Source organism: Lycium ferocissimum, chromosome 9 (genome assembly GCF_029784015.1).
Source record: "Lycium ferocissimum isolate CSIRO_LF1 chromosome 9, AGI_CSIRO_Lferr_CH_V1, whole genome shotgun sequence".
NCBI classification, from domain to species: Eukaryota; Viridiplantae; Streptophyta; class Magnoliopsida; order Solanales; family Solanaceae; genus Lycium; species Lycium ferocissimum.
Genome location: NC_081350.1, coordinates 50,802,994 through 50,821,418, shown reverse-complemented (window position 1 = coordinate 50,821,418; position 18,425 = coordinate 50,802,994). Strand labels below are relative to the sequence as shown.

The window sequence follows — 18,425 nt, the reverse complement described above, 5'->3', positions numbered from 1 at the left end:
AAAGTAAAAAGTGGATATGCATTAATGGTAGTAACTCCTAAAATTAAGTATTATTGATATTTAAAAAGTTGTATTTTTATAATTAAGAAGTTAAAATTTTGAATAAATTGTATTTATGTAATTTTTTGAAAATAGTTATAATTTTTTTAATTACCATTTGAAAAAGTTGTATTTACGTAACTTCCTATCTTTTGATAGTGATGATCCATTGAATTCCCCCTTCGCCTTTTTCTAGATCAAAAGAGATGTGGGACATTCTTGATATTTGATAAAACAATAAAGCACTAATAAAGATTGTGCTAAAGTAGATCTTTTATCCTAATCAGAGATATCGAGATATCAAATCACTTTAGGAGCGCTTTATTTTCAATGTGGAAATTTATGACGCTAATTTGAATTTAGTCGGGCTACAATACAGGTATCAAACACCAAATGACAAATAAAATAAAAAATAATGCAATAAAGCCTCACCAACCTATGACTCATCATATTCTATACGGAAAAGGGTCAAAATTATCCCTGAACTTTGAAAAATAGTTCATCCATACCTTCGTTATCTTTAGGCCAATTATACCCTTCTGATTATACTATGGGTCAATTATACCCATACGCAGTGTAACTATTGCCACGTGGCATCATCTGACCCTTCAAAATTATTTTACCCTCAAATAATTTTTTTACCCACTAAAAATAACTCAATCCGACCCAAATTTTTTTTTTTAAAGAAAAATAATATGGATAATTTTTTCAAACAAAAAAAATAATAATAATTTCGTATTAGTTTGGGCTGGAAAAAATAATAATTTCGTATTAGTGGGTAAAAAATTATTTGAGGGTAAAATAATTTTGAAGGGTCGGGATGATGCCACGTGGCAATAGTTACACGTAAGGGTATAATTGACCCCATAGTATAATCAGTAAGGGTATAATTGGCCCTAAAGTATAACGAAGGGTATGGATGAACTATTTTTCAAAGTTCAGGGGTAATTTTGGCCCTTTTCCGTATTCTATATATAACCATTCATCTCCTAGTTTGTTTTCAACTTAAGTGATCATATTTTGGTTCCACTAATTTCTTCTAGTACATATCTTTCAGCAACTCATTTCCATTTCTAACCACAATTTCTCTCTTCTTCTTCTTCTTCTTTTTTTTTTTTTGGGCAAAATGAGTAATGAAGTTGTTCTTTTGGATACCTATGTGTGCATGTTTGGTATGAGGGTAAAAATTGCACTTGCTGAAAAGGGTATTCAATATGAATACAAGGAGGAAGATTTGAGTAATAAAAGTTCCCTTCTACTACAAATGAACCCAATTTACAAGAAAATTCCAGTCTTGATCCACAATGGAAAACCAATTTGTGAGTCCCTCATAATTGTTCAATATATAGATGAAGTTTGGAAGGACAAATCCCCTTTGATGCCATCTGATCCTTACAAAAGAGCTCAAGCTAGGTTCTGGGCTGATTTCATTGACAAAAAGGTATGCAATTACATATATATCACATTTTCTTTGGGGGTTTTTAACTTATATATGAATGGTTAGTGCAAAGATTTTATAATCTTACTTTAACATGTCGGGGTACTAATATTTTTGGTCTCTAGTTTATTGGTAACTTCTGATTCGATCTTTGTGATATATTATGACTAATATCTAACTTTCAATTAATTGAAATGTGTTTTTGTCTCCATTTATAGGAGAATATTTCATATTTTAACAATTTTTAGAATTATGCTATTCAAAAAGGAGTAATAAATACAGGTTTAACGTAACACATGAGTAATTAAATGATAGAATAATTAATAATTTTGTTAATATTCTATTCAAAAGCAATTAAAAGCGAATATTAATTTATTGAAGGCTAAATGCAGTTGGTCAGATATTATAAGGATTGAAATCAAAATAAACTAATAATTGAGGGGCCCACAATGGCATTAATCCTATAGGTTGACTCAGGAATCTAGCAAGTGAACTTTAATTAGAAATTGTAGAAATATCACATGTATAATATTTTTGAAAACTTTGTTATATAGCTAGTGTATATTGTATACACACCGATTATACACAAATTAAATAATTATATAGCCAAATTTCATAAAAAGCAAAAATAAGAGTTAGTTTTTCATAATCGGCCACTTTGGGTTGATGTGTAGCTTAAAAATCCCTTAAAAAAGAAAATTACATTCAACTTTAATTTCAAATACTCCTCTTTTTTTCTTTTTATATATTCAACTGCAGATTGTCCAATCTCCTACCTTAATTAAATCAATATTTCTAGAATTTTGTGATGTGATTCTAATGAACATCTTTTTTGGTTTTGGGTAAATACAGATCTTTGATGCTGGAAAGAAAATATGGGCTACAAAAGGGGAAGAGCAAGAAACAGGCAAGAAAGAATTCATAGAATGCCTAAAGTTATTGGAAAAAGAATTGGGAGATAAGCCATATTTCAATGGGGATAATTTTGGATTTGTAGATATGGCCTTAATTACTTTCTCTAGTTGGTTCCTTAATTTAAAAAAAAAAAAAAAAAAAAAAAGTTGGTTCCTTACTTATGAGAAATGTGGAAATTTTAGCATAGAGGCAGAGTGTCCAAAGCTGGTAGCATGGGTCAAGAAATGTATGCAAAAAGATAGTGTTGCCAAGTCTCTCGCTGAGCCTAACAAAGTTTACGACTATTTGGTGAAAGTGAAACAACGTCTTGGCATTGCATAGGAGTGTCAAATGGACGGGTTGACAATATTATTATCATAATAGTATGATAAAAATTTAGAGGAATAATATTAGGTGTGTGTTAATGTGCTTTATGTTTCTACTTGATGTTGAAAACTAGTAGTAGTAAAATAGAATTTACTACTACATGGTTTCTAGGCATAGAATGAGTGTGATCTTTAGAATTGGATGGTCTTCAAAAGTCTTCCTGTAATAATAATAATAATAATAATAATAATAATAATAATAATAATTATATGGACCGAAAATAAAGATGGTACTTATGTGCTCTTTTCTTTTTCTCTTGGGCAAACTACATATTTGACTCCTCGGTCAAAAATATATACAGTGTATATACATATATGGTATACTAATTATACATATTTTATATAATTGAATAATTTTGTTGGCTAATTTTTGGATGGAGGGTTATTTAAGTTAATTTTTTTTTTTTTTTTTAAAACAATCACGATGACAAATCCAATTATAGAAAAAATGAAACCAAACTCAAATTACTGATTACAGACCAAGCACCAACAGTGACATATTAAAGGAGGGCAAGACTCTAATTGTAATAAAAATGATCAAATTGAAATTAGTTTTGAGTGCGAACAAGTCTCACATTGAAAGTTGGTGAGAAAGAAAAAATATAGATAAGGTGCAGTGGTTTTAATGGTGTGTGCATTTATGGGAAAACTGTTATGAGTAACTCTGGATTGTTTTAGTCCAACAACTACAACTGGCATCAAAGCTAATAATTGTAAGTGAAACAAATATGAAGATGGAGGAGTGATAGTACGAGGGCCAACTTAGTGCTTTTGTCGGTCTATGAATTGGTTTATTATCTCTATCTGCATTTTTTAGACGCATACACAAAAAGAAGCATATATGCACCGTTTTGGTCTGGAGCACCCCGAACAAGAAAGGGGGAAAATGCTAGACTTGAACACTGTCGCACTCAAGAAGAGTGTAAATCATTTTCAGAGGAACAGATTTGCACTGCTTTTACTTGTTGACAGAGAAATCAAGAAAAGCTAAAAGATCCATTCTCATCAGAAATGGAGAACATTTATTACATAAGTGAAATCCATAAAAACAAAAATAGAAACAGTAAAAAGAAAAAAAACAGAATCCAACAAGAGAAATGTCCAGTCATGGACGGATCTAGAAGAGAACATACGGGATGACAGAAATCCAGTAGATTTATCCATATTATATATATAATTAACTTGAGGTTGCCGTAAGAACTTATAGATTTTAAATTCTGAATCCGCTTCTGTGTCCAATGTTTTATTCATTCCAATCCAAACTTCTTCCTAAGGTTTTGGACAAACTCACGAACTTTCTCAGAATCAGGGAGTGCCTTAGAGACACTATCCCTTTCCAAACACCTTTTCACCCATGAAATCAGTTTAGGACATTCTGATTCTACATTAAATTTCCCAAAAGTTTCATAGGCAAGAAACCAACTATAGTAACCAATCAGAGATACATCCAAAAACCCAAAATTGTCTCCTCCAAAATAAGGCTTGTCACCAAGTACTCCTTCTATCAACTGAAGTCCACCTAAAAAATCTTTGACTGCTTGCTCTTGCTCTTGCTCTTCTCCTTTTGTTGCCCATGTCTTTCTTGCATATTCATGTACCTGCATTATTTTCCACAATTGAAATTGTTTCACACTCTTTTCTATTTTGTCTAGACATAAGATATTACTCCCTCTGTTCCTACTTACTTGTCAGGTTAGTTTTTTACCCATCCTTGAAGAATATATTACTCCCCTCTGTCCCTTTTTATTTGTTAGGTTAGTAAAGGGGTTCGGAGTATGAGAGACAAAATATTTAATTTTAATTATGAATTTGGGTATAAATTATTTAAATAATTTAAAATAAAATTAACATGAAAAGTACTATAAGTCATCATAACTAATGATGCAAAATACATTAAAAAGATTTAGAAAATTATAGTTAAAGAAAAACTGTTTGACTCTCCAAAGAATAATACTTTCACAAAAATGGGACGAAGAGAGTAATAATAAGAGTTATGTGACTAATTTATTCTTTAATTTATCATTATATTAATCTCTTTGATAAACGTTCACTCTATTAATGGTAAGGGTAAAATTAGAGAGGGGGGGGGGGGGGGGGGGAGGGGAATCATAATTCCTTCTTGATTTTCTAAAATTACAAAGATTTTGGAATAACTATGTTTGGCTAACATGACAAGTAAATGAGAATGAGGGAACAACGCATTTCTACATCGAAATCTAGGCAATAATTGATGCTTATTAGCTTGACATGATGTGTTGTTGTAGCCTCACGGAATAAGTTAACTAATTATTTGATATAAGAGTATTTTCTTTTTTCTCCCGATACATATTATTTGTCTTTTAAGGTTCTAGCACAGGTTATTAAGAACGACCCCAGCCTTAATCTCTTTTTATAGGTCTCACTTCATTACTACTACACTAATTGGTATATATCTGAAAGAAAATTCAATCACTGACTTCTAATATATCTAAAGCGTCAAATATTTGAAACAAGCCAGCTTATCAAAACGATTAATATCTGGGACCGGAGAAATTAACATGTAGTTTATTTGTCAAAAATTGTCTTCTATTTCTTAAGTTTTATGTCTAATCAAACCATGTTAATAACTTGCGATACAATAGCTTTTCAGCTAATGAAATGATCTCTTCCAATTCGAATAAAATAAAATGATCTTACAAAAATCTTCTGCTTCATTTTTTACTTATCTCCAAAGAAAAGAATCATAGTATAACTAATATAACATCCGGAATGAACCACAAAACCAAATCTCCTCGTTTCCCTGGGTAAAATTTAAGCACAAAAGAAACAAAAAGCAAGAATAATAAGTACTTTGATTTTTTGACTTACGGTATTGTCCATATAGTCAGACCAAAACCAAGCTTGAGCTTTCTCATAAGGATCAGAAGGAATTAACAAGTTACCATTGCCTTTCCAAACATCATCAATATACTGAACTATAACAAGTGACTCACAAATTGATTTCCCATTGTGAATCAATACTGGTATTTTCTTGTGAATAGGGTTCATTTGCAAAAGCAAAGGGCTTTTGTTCTTCAAATCCTCTTCTTTGTACTCATAATTTACACCTTTTTCTGCAAGTGCAATTCTTGCTCTCATGCCATACATACTACACCAAAAATCTAATAGAATTACTTCTTCTGCCATTCTATTTGAGAGAAAAATGAAGCTCGAGAGAAAATATTGATTGAAAAATAGCTAATTGCTAATGCTATTGATGAGTATTGGCTATTGATATGAGGCACTATATAAAGAGTTTGATTAATATACAATATCAGTGTAAATAATTATACTATCATAGTCATCTTTTCTGATTGTACCAGCTAACATATTTTATTTTTAAAATTTTAAATCTAACATTATAAGAAGGCTTACTTATAGATATAATTTGGATGATTCGATAATATGAAAAAAAATTGACCGTGTATAAAACTCAATATAGAGGGTTTGGCATTAAGTCCTACATCGATGGGATTGGATTTTGTAACCCTTTATACGGTCTTTGGCAAATCTCACTTTATGAGCTAGTTCTTTAGAGTTCGCGTTAGGTCTAACGTAAAATTTTATCATGTATCAAAGCCAAGAACATTCTAATTCATTGTTTGTTTGATGTTGGGGGTCATTCACTGTTTACTTGATATTGATCCCTCATCTTATATTATTCTCGCTTTAAATGTATAGTCCTAAACAAGTGGAGGGTGTTGAGTCCCACATTAATGGACTTTGTGCCTCTTTAATATAATTTTAGACAATTCTTAATTCGAGCTAATTTTTTAAGTTCAAATTTGGCTCAAGGTCCATTTTGTTATTATTTGGACAACAGTTCTCTGAACATGTTACCAATAGTGTAATGGTATGGCCGGAGGGGTCACAAAGATAGCTACTTTTAAATATTCAAATATCAATAGGGTTCCTGCTAGTTTTTTTAACATCAATCATACCACCTAATCTCTCAAAACTGATTGTCAATTTGTATATATTTGGTTAAATTGGTTTTATAGTCCTTTATAAATTTATCTAAATTTTTTCATAAGAGATGTTTATTTCTATACATAAAAATCTGAAAATAATACCTAAATGACTTTGTAGTGTTATTATTTTCTATAGAATTGTCCTGAAAAGTTATGTCCACCCGTAAGAATTTCTTCCTTTATGTTATTATAATCCTTGGTCACTAATTGATCTTAACATTCGTTTATTCGTCTTTTCTTTCTTTTGCTTTTACATTTGTTTAATGCAATCAGTGACTTGCTATAACATAACCTATATGGTCGCCTTTACTACCAATACATCATTCTTTGTTCTATTTGTTTTAATGAAGAACCTAGAAAAAAGGTATTTTTTATTTTTTATTTCCCATCCGGCTACACGATTAAACTTGGATTCTCACTGGAAAGTCCCATAATGAAGGGTAAAGCGCTCCCTAACAGAGACGATTCTGTACCCGGGGGACTTAATTGGACCCAAAACTTTTATTTAAGGATGAAGGAATACTTATCACTCCATCGCAACCCTTGTTGGTAAAGCTAGAAAAAAGGTGATCACATGAAAGAGTCCCAAATGTTTTCCTAAGAGGTCAAGAAACATTATTAGTTTTATAAGATTTGATGAAATCCAAGTATATCTAGCTACAATTTCACCATACAACGACGCATTAAAAATTGTTAGTTGGTCGATCATGAATGCTGTTCATCGTTTATATTACAAGTGCTAAGTCTGTCTTCGTCGAAAGAAACAAAGCAACACGTAAAATAATTTAATCTAAATTAGTATTTATCTCATTTCAATATGTGATATTATTTGACTGAAAATTTAAAAAACAAAAAAAATTTGAAATTTATGATTTAAAATAAGTTTTGAAATTTTGAATTTAAATTATTTCTAATTATAAAAAACACTTTTTTTTTCAAAATAAATTAAAAAATGTGTCACGTAATTGAGAAAATAGTAAAGTACCACCAGCAATGGATGGATAAGTTGAAAAATTACTTGAAGTACGAATACTAAAAAAAATTTGGTGATTGATACTGTTGTAACACATCCCCACCTTATAATATTAAATATTGAAGCTTTATCTTGATGTTACGTATGAAACAAAAGGAAATCGTTTCATAAGATTGCTGCTAGGGTGTCGGCAAGTTAGATTATAATTGAGTAGGTTAAAAAGATTTTGAATAAAAAATCGAATAAATCATACTTCTCCGTCCCATTTTCATCTTAACTGTTGCTTTAGCTTTTTTCATGCCACTAAAGGAGAGAAAAAAAAAAAGTACAAGATATTGTTCACTAAGTTAATCCTATTCATTAAATGATTTTTGAAAATTGAGCAGTATTAAAAAATAACTGCTTTTTAATGTTAAGGATATCGTTAAAAATAATTGCCAACTTTAGTCTTAAATTCATAACATAATAATTATTTTGGATTTTTTTTTTTTGCTAAAGCGACTATTAAAATGGGTTAGGGAGAATAATTCTCTCAATATTTGCTTGGATTATAGATGGACGAATTTGTGCCAAATAATGGGCATAACCAACTAGTCCAGCATACAACTATTATATAAATTTGTATAATTATCAAATCAAACTAATATTTGTATAATTATCAAATCAAACTAATTAAAAGTCTTTTCTTTTATTACTATAATTATATTAAACAAATCAAACCGCAAACAATTTTTTTCATGTTATTTGATAAGTTTTCTTATGAGTCAATTTTGGACTCCAAGATTTTCTTATACTGTTTAATACTATGCAATTATAAGCCAATTAGCATATATCAATATGGGTCCAAGCTTACCAAAAAAATTCTCTATGCTTTTATTTGTTCAAATTCTATCATTTTAACAGTTTCCTTTGCTAGCTTGAGTCTGCATTTGTGTCTTAGTATAAGTATATAGTAAAGTTTATTAACCATCTGGAATTCTCGGTGCCACTCACTGTTACCTAGCAGGCTAATATATCTGGAAATATGGGAAAGAAATAAACTTGTGCATTTATGTATGAGTCATAGATTTGGTTTTGGTTTTATGATGAATGTGTTTATTTGTTCTGTATAACTTTGATACACTTGAAACTAGATACGAGTTTTGGCTAGACTTAATGTTTATCTTCACTTGAAAGAGAAGGAAGTTCATCTAGAAGATCACTTGATGCATATAATTAAAACCGAGAGAGGTGATTATATTCAATTGATTAACTACCGAATAGATATAGATTATATTCAATTCATTGAAGGGTTAATTGATATAAAGTCTTGAAAATGAATTGTATGATGGCCTATTTAAGTTTTAACGGAGAAAGAATTTCAAACATAATGGATTCTTGGAACTTAATTGCATAATATCTGAGTTATCTAGAATAAGGAGTCAAAATGAGATCATTGCATGTATGGGTCAAAATACGGATCCAACACGTGAACTATTCAGGGATGACACGTGGCAGTGCAAATCTAGTCAAATCCAGCTCAGCAAGGGCGAGCCTGGAAAGGAATCCATGATAATGAGGTGAGTCATCAGTGACCGGACCGGTTACGAGAAGCTTCACCAAAAAATTAATGCCGAGAAATTCGGAATCTAACTGCTTAATAGGCACAACGTGCAGATAATGATAATTATGGGCCCGATAAGCTTCACCAGAAAACCGATCCTGAGAAATCCGGGATCCACCTACATAACGGACGCAGATAATGATAATTATGGGCAGCTGAATACATGGGAAATGTTACTTAGCCCATCTTATAAGCACACAATCTGTAACGAGCAAGCAAGCATTTACTTTCCAGTCACACTGCCAGACAGTTTCACCGGAGATAACTCAATAAGAACAACACATAAGACAAGAAATCACTCAAGCATTTACACCAATCAATACCTTGTTACATCAAACAGTTGCAATTCTTTCTGCAGATGATAAGCATCATCCAAACAATTAAAAAACCATTTTTTTTTTCACTTGCCCTGTGTTGCTGCATGCATGCATGCAAGAAGCAACGCCGATTAGACAGCACAGGAAAACCAAGAAGAAGTAAATAATTAAACAGAATCATAAAACAGCTTTTGTGGCTGTTCCAATATTCCATCTTTGCTTCTGCTGATTATTTTCTTTTGGAACTCTTCTAGCATTACCAAGCATCACTCTTTGTCCCATCCTTCCCCTGCTACCAATCGAGATCCTAACTTTCTCCATTCCCACATTAACACCAACTCTTCTGACGTTAACTTTCTCCATAGGAGACTTGAACTGCATTTTCTTCTGAAGACTTCGTCTCAAAACACTGCCGAGCCTCTTATTAGCTGTCTTAAGCTCTTTAGGACTATCCTGTTGTGTTAGTTCCGGTAAGCATTTTGGACCAACCCCGTCAGCATCTTCCGTCTCCTCTGATTGAATCGACCTCAATGGAAAAAGTGGAGGAGGCAACTTAGGTACAGCTGATATAGCACGCAGGGGAATTAGAGAGTTACGACGTGGAGCAGGTGTAGGCAGAATATTCCTGTGTGCAATCGGGCACATAGAAGCTCTCCCCATCCTCTTTGGAACAACTACTGGTTGTTCATCAATATCTGGATTGTTTTCCTTGTTTTCTTTTTCTGTCAGGTAGTCATTGTGCTTCAGAGGACAATCCACGGTAGTAGCAGAAGCCACAGAGAGTTTGTGGGAATTGTTCTCCGCAAGAGGTCGGGTAATATTAAGTGGAAGCTTATTTTCATCACAAGTCTTTTGAGTGAGAATTTTGCTGGTAAGTGGTGGCCTCGTAGGTGCAGCATCTTCCTCGTTCTGTTGTCTCATATGCTGTTCAGCAATTTTAGAGTCAACGTGCTGTCGAGCAAGTTTTCTCTCTACAAGAAGTTGTGATTCTAGTTCTTTAATCTGCACACCATATCGACAGCCTAATCAGCTAAAAGCTATATACTCATACGTCAACAAATTTCATAGTCCCTCTGTCCCAATTTACCTAAAGGTGTTTGACTGGACACGAAGTTTAAAGTTAAATTTTTAAACTGACTAAATCATCTCATTAAGGGTAAGATGGGTATTTTAAAGTTAAATTTTTACTAAATATAGAAAGGTGTCCTTTTTTAGACTGACTCAAAAGGAAAGAGTGTCAAATAAATTGGGACAGGGGGAGTACTTTCACATATCTGGAAAGAGTTCGAATTCAAACCTTCTCCTGAAGGTTTTTGTTTTTCATATCCTTTTCTTTCAACTTAATATCCAAGCCATGAACTGTATCTTCCATCTTTTTCATCTGAAAATCTTTGTTCTTCATATCTTGTTTGCCCTTTTCAACCTAACAAGGCGAATAGAATATCCAAAAGGCAGGGAGATTAGTTCAAAGGAAACTTTAAAAAAAATATATCTATGTAAATTTTGAAACAGAAGTTTATGCTACCATCTGTTTGTATTTCTGAAGCTCCATATTATCCACTTGCTTCTTTGCTGGGCCTAGCTCTATACCTCGAACTCGACTTGCAAAATTTAATGAGCAAAGAGTCTCACTCAAGTCATTCTCATTTGGACTGATCTGTACAAACATCAATGTCTTTGAATCTCCTCCTGTAAAAATATAGGGATAATTACATTTTTGTACAGCTCTAAAAAATAATAGCTGACATGTATATGTTTTGTATATTACGTATAAATATACATATAATATACAATTTATACATAAAATATACAGATTATATCTATAATCAGTGTATATGTTTCGTATATTTTGGCTAGCCAAAAATGAAAAAAGGTCTATCAGGTCCTAGTTGCTTATAGTTTCTTCTGAAGTTCATGAATCAACCAAGTCAGAGAAATACCTAGTGAGTCTTGGAGCAAATGAGTAAGTTTCGAGTTCCTATTAGACGATTGAAAAAAGAAAGAAAATCAGAAAGGGAGATATTACCAAATAAATTGAGAATGAGCACAAGAATATTGCAAGTACCGGAATGGAATATGTGCGCTTTTTGTTGCAAGTGAAGATATCACATCTCCAAGGGCAGAAAGAGATCTGTTTATATTTTGGGTTTCTTTTAGCCTTTCACCCTGTACTTCTGTCTTTGCTATCCTCTCACTTCCTGCTAGATCAATTAGCCACAGTTTGCTTCTTGTGCATTCCCCGTTTAGCAAATTCTCTCCCTTTACCATTACACAATGTATGCTACACACACGATGTACCAGGTTTAGTAATGGTGACATAATGTAAACAAAACAAAATCTACCATAAGTTATGATGGCACAAACCAATGTGATCGGCTGCTGTGCTCATTTGCATTGGTTGATCCAACTGCCCTTGCATTGCTACCAGTTCGTAAGGCTTCCCAAACCTCATTCACATTATTCACGTGGGCCTCAACTAGTCCGGGAACATGATGCATTCCTTCTCCATCTTGCTTTATTTCAAGCCTAAAATGAAATCATAGAACCAGCATTCGTTATGAGGCAGTTTAGGATTAGAATCGTATTCGCTGTAGTCCACCGTAAGGAAAAACAAAGTTGATCATCCTCAGGCATACACGTATTGTAAAGTAATAATTATACTTTTGGACCGCTCTAAAACATAATAGCCGGTACAAATTTATATGTTTTGTATATTAAGTATAAATATACATATAATATACATAATTAGTGTCCAGGTTTCGTATGTTTTGGTTTAGCGCCTGTAATTAATTTTGTCCGGCGGGATGAAACTGATAAACAATCATATTCTAGTGAAATCTATCTATTTGAAATAAAGCACCAGCAGTGGGAAAACGTTTACTTCTACTACACTTGTAACTTGTAAGATGGTCCTTAATTAGACAAGCAGTTATTCACTATATAGAGGTTTGTTTACCAACTACAGTGTTCTGTTGTACGTAACAACTTGGCAAGTTCGGAAAGTATTACTCCACTAGCTTGTAAACAAAGTAAGCAAATTATTTTATAGCTACCTTTTAACGACTTGTTGAGTTCCTGAAACTAGCAAATCTCGAATCTGCTCATTGTATACTTCCAAGACGCTCACAGATATTTCATACTGAAATGCATTCTTTCGCTCCTCAATATTGCGAAATAGTTCCTCAAGAGTCCGGTAATTGACCCCACGAGATTCTTCTGTGCCCTCCATTGTAAATGTCTTACCAGTACCTGTCTGGCCATAGGCAAATATGCAGACATTGTACCCATCTAGAACTGAGGTTACCAGGGGAGCTGTGTCCTCAAAAACTTCAGCTATTGTAATAACAAGCAAAAGGAAATCGTGTAAATAGGGAGAAAATGACACTTCATCAAAATTATTGGTTCCTATGCAGATTGTTCTGGTGATTATTGCTACAGTATCTTAGATTAGCTTATTTATCTTTTTTTCTACTTACAATTATCCAGAGCATTATAATGAATCCTTTTTCGTACAATGCTATTTAGACTCAATAACTCCAGATATATTTATAGAAAGTGTAATATAGTGTTGGACAAGAGTTGCTCCATATTTCTCCTTCTTTCTCCTGATCTCTAGGAGTTTGCCATAGTTTCTTTATTCTATGAGATTTTTATATTTCTAGGTAACAGATTCTATTATACAGTAAAGAATTTCAATTAACATATCCTTGCTAGGGAGATCAATATATGAATTTTAAAGTTTAGACTAATCACCGATATAAGCCAAATTATTATGATCTAGATCAAGGACTTGTTGCCTACTTATGCCTCCAAATTGGATGTTTTTCCAACTCCATGAACTCTTTTTTCTTGAGAACAGATTACATTCCTCGGATTCAAAACCATTAGTCAAATCACTTATTGACAACAATTATAAATTCAGTTAAAGAGAAAGCCTAGCATTATTCTTAACTTATAGCCCTGTTTGGCCAAGCCTCTAAAATAAGATTCTGAAAAGTGCTTTTCGAAAATGTACTTTTAAGTGAGAAGCAGTTTATGTTTAGCTAATCAATTTGAAAAGCACTTTTGAGCAGCAATTAGTGTTTTGGCCAAGCTTTTAAAAGGTGCTTCTAAGTGTATTTTTGTCAAAGTGTATTTCAAAAAAGTACTTTTGGAGGAAGCTACTTTTTTCAGCTTCTCAAAATCAGCTTCTGCTTCAACTTAAAAAACATTTTTTCTTCTCCTAAAAGCTTGGCCAAACACCTCAATTTTGAGTGATTGCTCCCTTAGATCTCGAAGTACTCTTTCTAGCACTACTTTTTCAGAAGTATTCTTAACTTAGCACCATGCTTCTTAGCTAAAGTGATTGCTCGCTGCTCGCACTAGCCTTAACTTACATCAAGACTGATTGTGGGGTAGTTTACCTTGGTCGGCTTGGGGGCTAAAAATACTATCAAACTTGAAGGTCTTTTTAGACATGCCATTGGACTTCACAGAGAGCTCTCCATCTTTTGCAGCTTCGAAGTCAATCGACATTGAAGCTCCTGCAGCTTTCTCTTCGGTGTTCAAAGGCCTACACCGGCAAAAGACCCTAATGTTCCCTGAAGCAATCCAATCCAGTAGAGTCAAACAAGCCATATGATAATGAACTAATTGCTCTTGTAAGTGTCGTAACGTACTGATCGCTTACCTTTTAAATCCAAAACCTTGTTATAAAGTTCCTTTCGTTCCTTAGCACCCTTGATGAACTTGGTCTTGAGATCTTCATGCAATTCAACTTGTTCCATTACTGTGATCATAAGAACAGAAATTACAAAACCATCAACTTCACTTCCAAGGAAATTAAAGATTTTATTTTTAACGTAACTGAACTCTAGTGTATAAAAAATGGTTTACATTTGGACTGAATGGTCGAGCTCATAGTTGCAAAATCTGCTAGGAGTTGCTGCTTATATAACAATGCTTCTTCAGTAACTTGAATCTGATCCATTTTCAGAATCTGCAGAATAAATTTGAACAAAATCATTATATTTACTTATTGGGTACGAGAAACATATGAAAAAGCGAGAAAAATGACAAAAATGGTCCCATATGCTTGAGGGTAGGTTCAAAATAGTCCCTTAAGTATGCACTTAACAGTTTTAGTCCTTTAAGTTATCCAAAAGTTAACAGTTTTAGTGTCAAATATTTACTGAACTATGTATGTTAAATTTGACGGGAAGTATAAAAAAATGATTTAACTATAAACACCAAGAGAGTCTCATCAAATCCTATAATATGCAATACGAAAAACTAAAGTAGACACTAAAAAGATATAAAAAGTACTAGAAACTACACCTCAAAAAGTTACACCAGACTCTAGAAATAAATTTAAAATATCAGAAACTACCAAAACTGCTAATTTACTTTTTTTCATAGTTCCCGTCAAATCTAACAGACAGAGTTATGTAAATACTTGGAGGTGACTAAAAGGTGTTAAATTTTGGCAAACTTAAAGGACAAAAACGGTTAAGTGCATAATTAAGGGACTATTTTGAACCTACCATCAAACATAAGGGACCATTTTTGTCATTTTACTCTGAAATAAGCACAAAAATTAGTTACCTTCAAGTTCCTTGTCAGATCTCTCAAGGATGAAAACCACCTGCTCTTTTCTTTCACTTGGCCCTCAATCGCGAAAGCTATAGGCAAAGCACTATTAGCATATTTGTTTTGGAAAAGTTTAAGCAGTTCTATTGAAGAGAAATAATTTCTTTACCGAGTGATCCAACGTGCATTGACTTGCGCATGAGCTCATTCTGAAGCTCCTTTAAGGAGTTACAAGCTTCAGCACATTCTTTGCTTTTTATTTCATTCTCCCTTTGAAGTTCCTCCACCTGCCTCTTTACTTCTTTCAGTTTCTTTTGAAGCTCTCCATCTGCCTGAATATCACCATTTACCTAGATAATAACAAAACAAGTATAGATTATTTCAAGCTTCTAATGCTTTTTAGCCACAGATTTTCTCTTTTATAATATATAGGCGGCCATTAAAGACTTGAACCTCTAGTGAGTTGTTTTGTGGACGATTTTCCGAAAACTGAAGTAATTCAAGCTCTCCAGTACCTGATATACAAGCATACAAGTTACTCCGGTTCATCAGTATGTCAAGAAAAAGATGGCATGGAGTCAAATTGCAAAGATGTTAAAAATAGCTAGGTATACTAATAAGTTCTCGACTTACTTCTTGAAGAATGTTTCCTTATAGAAATGCCACAAACTATTGGCGTTCCTATTACCCCTTCAAATCTTATGGAAATCCCTTCTTCACCATCAACATGAGCTTCAAGGTCAGATATCAGCAAGGGCTTATTTGCACCCACACGCGCAAAAATGTCTAAAGATGAAATAACCTACACAAAATTTCAGCCCGAATCCAACATTAGAACTGCAGCATTCTCATAACATGCAATTGTAGTTGAGCTGATAATTGGACTAAAGGTGATTGATTCTCACCTTGTGCTCTTGAATGTAAACATCAAAGACTCTCAATCCCGGAGAACCATAAGTAAATACCAGCTCCATAAAATGCAGATCAACATGATAAAAACCAGCAACTATGTTATTAAAGTGGTACGAAAAATTTCCAACACGTGCAGTCTGATAAATGCTAGGGCATAATTTATTGTCAGTCCTCAGAATATTGCCTCCAATAAAATATTTATCCTCTGAAAATTGAATGTCATTCTCAAAACTGATGCAATCTGTTGATCCAACATTAACACTAACTATAGGAACTGAAACACCTGATGTGTTCTCTTCAACAACCGGAGGAGAAGGAAGCTCAAATTGAGCTGGCAAACACAAATCTTCATCATTTATCGATAACTTTGTAGCAGCTTGGGCCTCTTCAGATCCCTTAATTCCATTTTCTAGAGAAATGGAGCAACCCTTAAAAAACTCGGGTGAATCTCCATAGCTTCGTCGAGGTATATCCGGTGATCCAGTACAGATCACCATATCAGGAGATGTTAATGAAAACCCCAACATGTCTCTACCTAGTAAAATTTCAAGAAACAATCAAAATCTTGAAAACCCCTAATATAAATTATTAAAAAAATCAAATCTTTGACAATTACCCACCATTAATCACATTTTCTGCAACTGGATCCTTGAAATTTTCAGCATTGCTCCCTACCAAGAAACAATCAATGCACATAAACAACAATCAATCAAAAAAAAAAAAAAAAAAAAAACAATCTCCCTAATTTAAAGAAAAAAATGAGGAGATGTTAATGAAAACCCCAACATGTGTCTACCTAGTACATTTCAAGAAAACAATCACCTTGATCAATTCAAAATCTTGAAAACCCCTGATATAAAGTTTAAAACATCAAATCTTTTTTAATATCCCAAAATTAATCAGATTTTAAGCAAGTGCATCCTTGATATTTTCAGCATTACACCCTTCTAAGAAACAATCAATGCACATAAAACACAATCAATAAAAAAAAAAAAAAAAAAAAAAAAAACTCTATCTTTTCAAGAATTTTTAAGTGCATAAAAAAGGGGTGCATAATTACCTTCAGTTTCTACCTAGTACATTTCAAGAAACAATTCAAAATCTTGAAAACCCTAATATAAAGTTTTAAAAAAAAAATCAATTCTTTGACAATTAATCACATTTTCAGCATTCATTTCTTCTAAGAAACAACAATGCACATAAAACATAACAAATTAAAAAAAAAAAAAAAAAACTCCATCTTTTCAAGAATTGCTCAAGTGCATAAGAAAAAGGGTCATAATTATAATTACCTTCAATCTTGATTGGGGTAAAACAATCAGAATCTTCCATTAGTGTATTTACTGAATAATCATGCAATGGGGAAAAGGGGTCTGCCAAATACAAAGTAAGAGAACAATAAGCTACAACTCTATGTATAAGTTTAAGTGTGCACTGAATAAAAGTCGTCAAGTTCTTACAGTAATTGTGAGAGCTAAGTGACAGTTCTTGTTGTTGTTGTTGGGAAAAAGCATCAGTAATAAGAAGTGGATCATGCCAGTCATCAACATCCATTTGATAAAGTAAAATTTGAAATGAAAAAGGGTAGTGGTAATCAAAAAAAGAGATTTAATGCTTTTCAATAGAGAGAGAGAGAGAGAGAGATCAAGAAAAGAAAGTTCCTTTTGAAAGGCCGTTAATTTCTCATATGATGAAAGATGAACGTTGGGTATTTTTTTGAAATTTGAAAATTCAAGACCGGGCCAAAAATAAAGTGTTTTGAAGGAAAAAGAATATTGTAAATCAGGCTACATAGGATTCTACTAATCAAAGTCTCTTTTGTGGTAAAAACTTGACTTGCATCTGGTTATACACACTATCATAGTTAAGTTACCATAAATTAAGGTAAAAATTATTCATTAACTAACTATGATTTATAGTTGGTTTGGTCAAGATTTTGAAAAGTTGAAGTATTTTTAAAAAAAATTATTTTAGAGAATTAAGGTGTTTGACCAAACTTTTAGTAATAAAATATGTATTTTTGAGTAGTAACAGAAATTGTTTTTCATAATTTTTTCTCGGAAGCGCTTTTGAAACCTTGGTCAAGCATAAATTGATGTTCTAATATTGATAAAAGTGTTTTTCAAAATGGAAAAGGGTCAAATATATACCTCTGTAATATCAGAAATGAACACCACGTAGCATGCTACCTCACTACGTGTCGTTAGAATTTTAGGTTATTGGTTGTGTAAAAACAAGGAGAAGATGAGCAGAGAGAGAGGGAGTGAAAGATGGAGATGGTGGTGTGGTGGTGCTAATGGTGGCAG

General features: G+C 32.8%; 3 protein-coding genes across 3 annotated transcripts; 1 reads left to right on the top strand and 2 right to left on the bottom strand.

The window, feature by feature from the left end:
* The first annotated feature begins 1,043 nt into the window (after nt 1-1,043).
* Nucleotides 1,044-2,887, top strand: LOC132031210 (glutathione S-transferase U19-like). The gene is made up of 3 exons (XM_059421091.1): nt 1,044-1,480; nt 2,330-2,510; nt 2,550-2,887. The coding sequence occupies exons 1-3, from the start codon at nt 1,166-1,168 to the stop codon at nt 2,711-2,713; spliced, it is 660 nt and encodes a 219-aa protein (XP_059277074.1). The 5' UTR covers nt 1,044-1,165; the 3' UTR covers nt 2,714-2,887.
* A 779-nt stretch (nt 2,888-3,666) lies between these two features.
* Nucleotides 3,667-5,991, bottom strand: LOC132031205 (probable glutathione S-transferase). Its single transcript, XM_059421088.1, has 2 exons — nt 5,605-5,991; nt 3,667-4,355 (listed from the first exon to the last, which is right to left on the bottom strand). Exons 1-2 carry the CDS (start codon nt 5,920-5,922, stop codon nt 4,005-4,007), a joined length of 669 nt encoding a protein of 222 aa, XP_059277071.1. The 5' UTR covers nt 5,923-5,991; the 3' UTR covers nt 3,667-4,004.
* Nucleotides 5,992-9,341: 3,350 nt separating this feature from the next.
* Nucleotides 9,342-17,824, bottom strand: LOC132031204 (kinesin-like protein KIN-14Q). Its single transcript, XM_059421087.1, has 18 exons — nt 17,580-17,824; nt 17,412-17,492; nt 16,740-16,790; nt 16,113-16,654; nt 15,841-16,009; nt 15,661-15,722; nt 15,377-15,557; nt 15,223-15,299; nt 14,515-14,617; nt 14,309-14,407; nt 14,043-14,219; nt 12,693-12,972; nt 12,004-12,165; nt 11,705-11,920; nt 11,580-11,617; nt 11,165-11,328; nt 10,937-11,062; nt 9,342-10,641 (listed from the first exon to the last, which is right to left on the bottom strand). The coding sequence occupies exons 1-18, from the start codon at nt 17,671-17,673 to the stop codon at nt 9,817-9,819; spliced, it is 3,447 nt and encodes a 1,148-aa protein (XP_059277070.1). The 5' UTR covers nt 17,674-17,824; the 3' UTR covers nt 9,342-9,816.
* Between the last annotated feature and the right edge of the window lie 601 nt (nt 17,825-18,425).

Excerpts from the sequence above, each read along its gene's own strand:
- LOC132031210 (XM_059421091.1), top strand. The coding sequence starts at position 1,166 with ATGAGTAATGAAGTTGTTCTTTTGGATACCTATGTGTGCATGTTTGGT. Across the intron at positions 1,481-2,329 it reads CTGATTTCATTGACAAAAAG|ATCTTTGATGCTGGAAAGAA; the intron begins GTATGCAATTAC and ends GGGTAAATACAG. Across the intron at positions 2,511-2,549 it reads TTTCTCTAGTTGGTTCCTTA|CTTATGAGAAATGTGGAAAT; the intron begins ATTTAAAAAAAA and ends GTTGGTTCCTTA.
- LOC132031205 (XM_059421088.1), bottom strand. The coding sequence starts at position 5,922 with ATGGCAGAAGAAGTAATTCTATTAGATTTTTGGTGTAGTATGTATGGC. Across the intron at positions 4,356-5,604 it reads CTGACTATATGGACAATACC|GTACATGAATATGCAAGAAA; the intron begins GTAAGTCAAAAA and ends AAAATAATGCAG.
- LOC132031204 (XM_059421087.1), bottom strand. The coding sequence starts at position 17,673 with ATGGATGTTGATGACTGGCATGATCCACTTCTTATTACTGATGCTTTT. Across the intron at positions 12,973-14,042 it reads TAGCCCCCAAGCCGACCAAG|CTGAAGTTTTTGAGGACACA; the intron begins GTAAACTACCCC and ends TTATTACAATAG. Across the intron at positions 11,921-12,003 it reads CACAGCAGCCGATCACATTG|CATACATTGTGTAATGGTAA; the intron begins GTTTGTGCCATC and ends TCGTGTGTGTAG.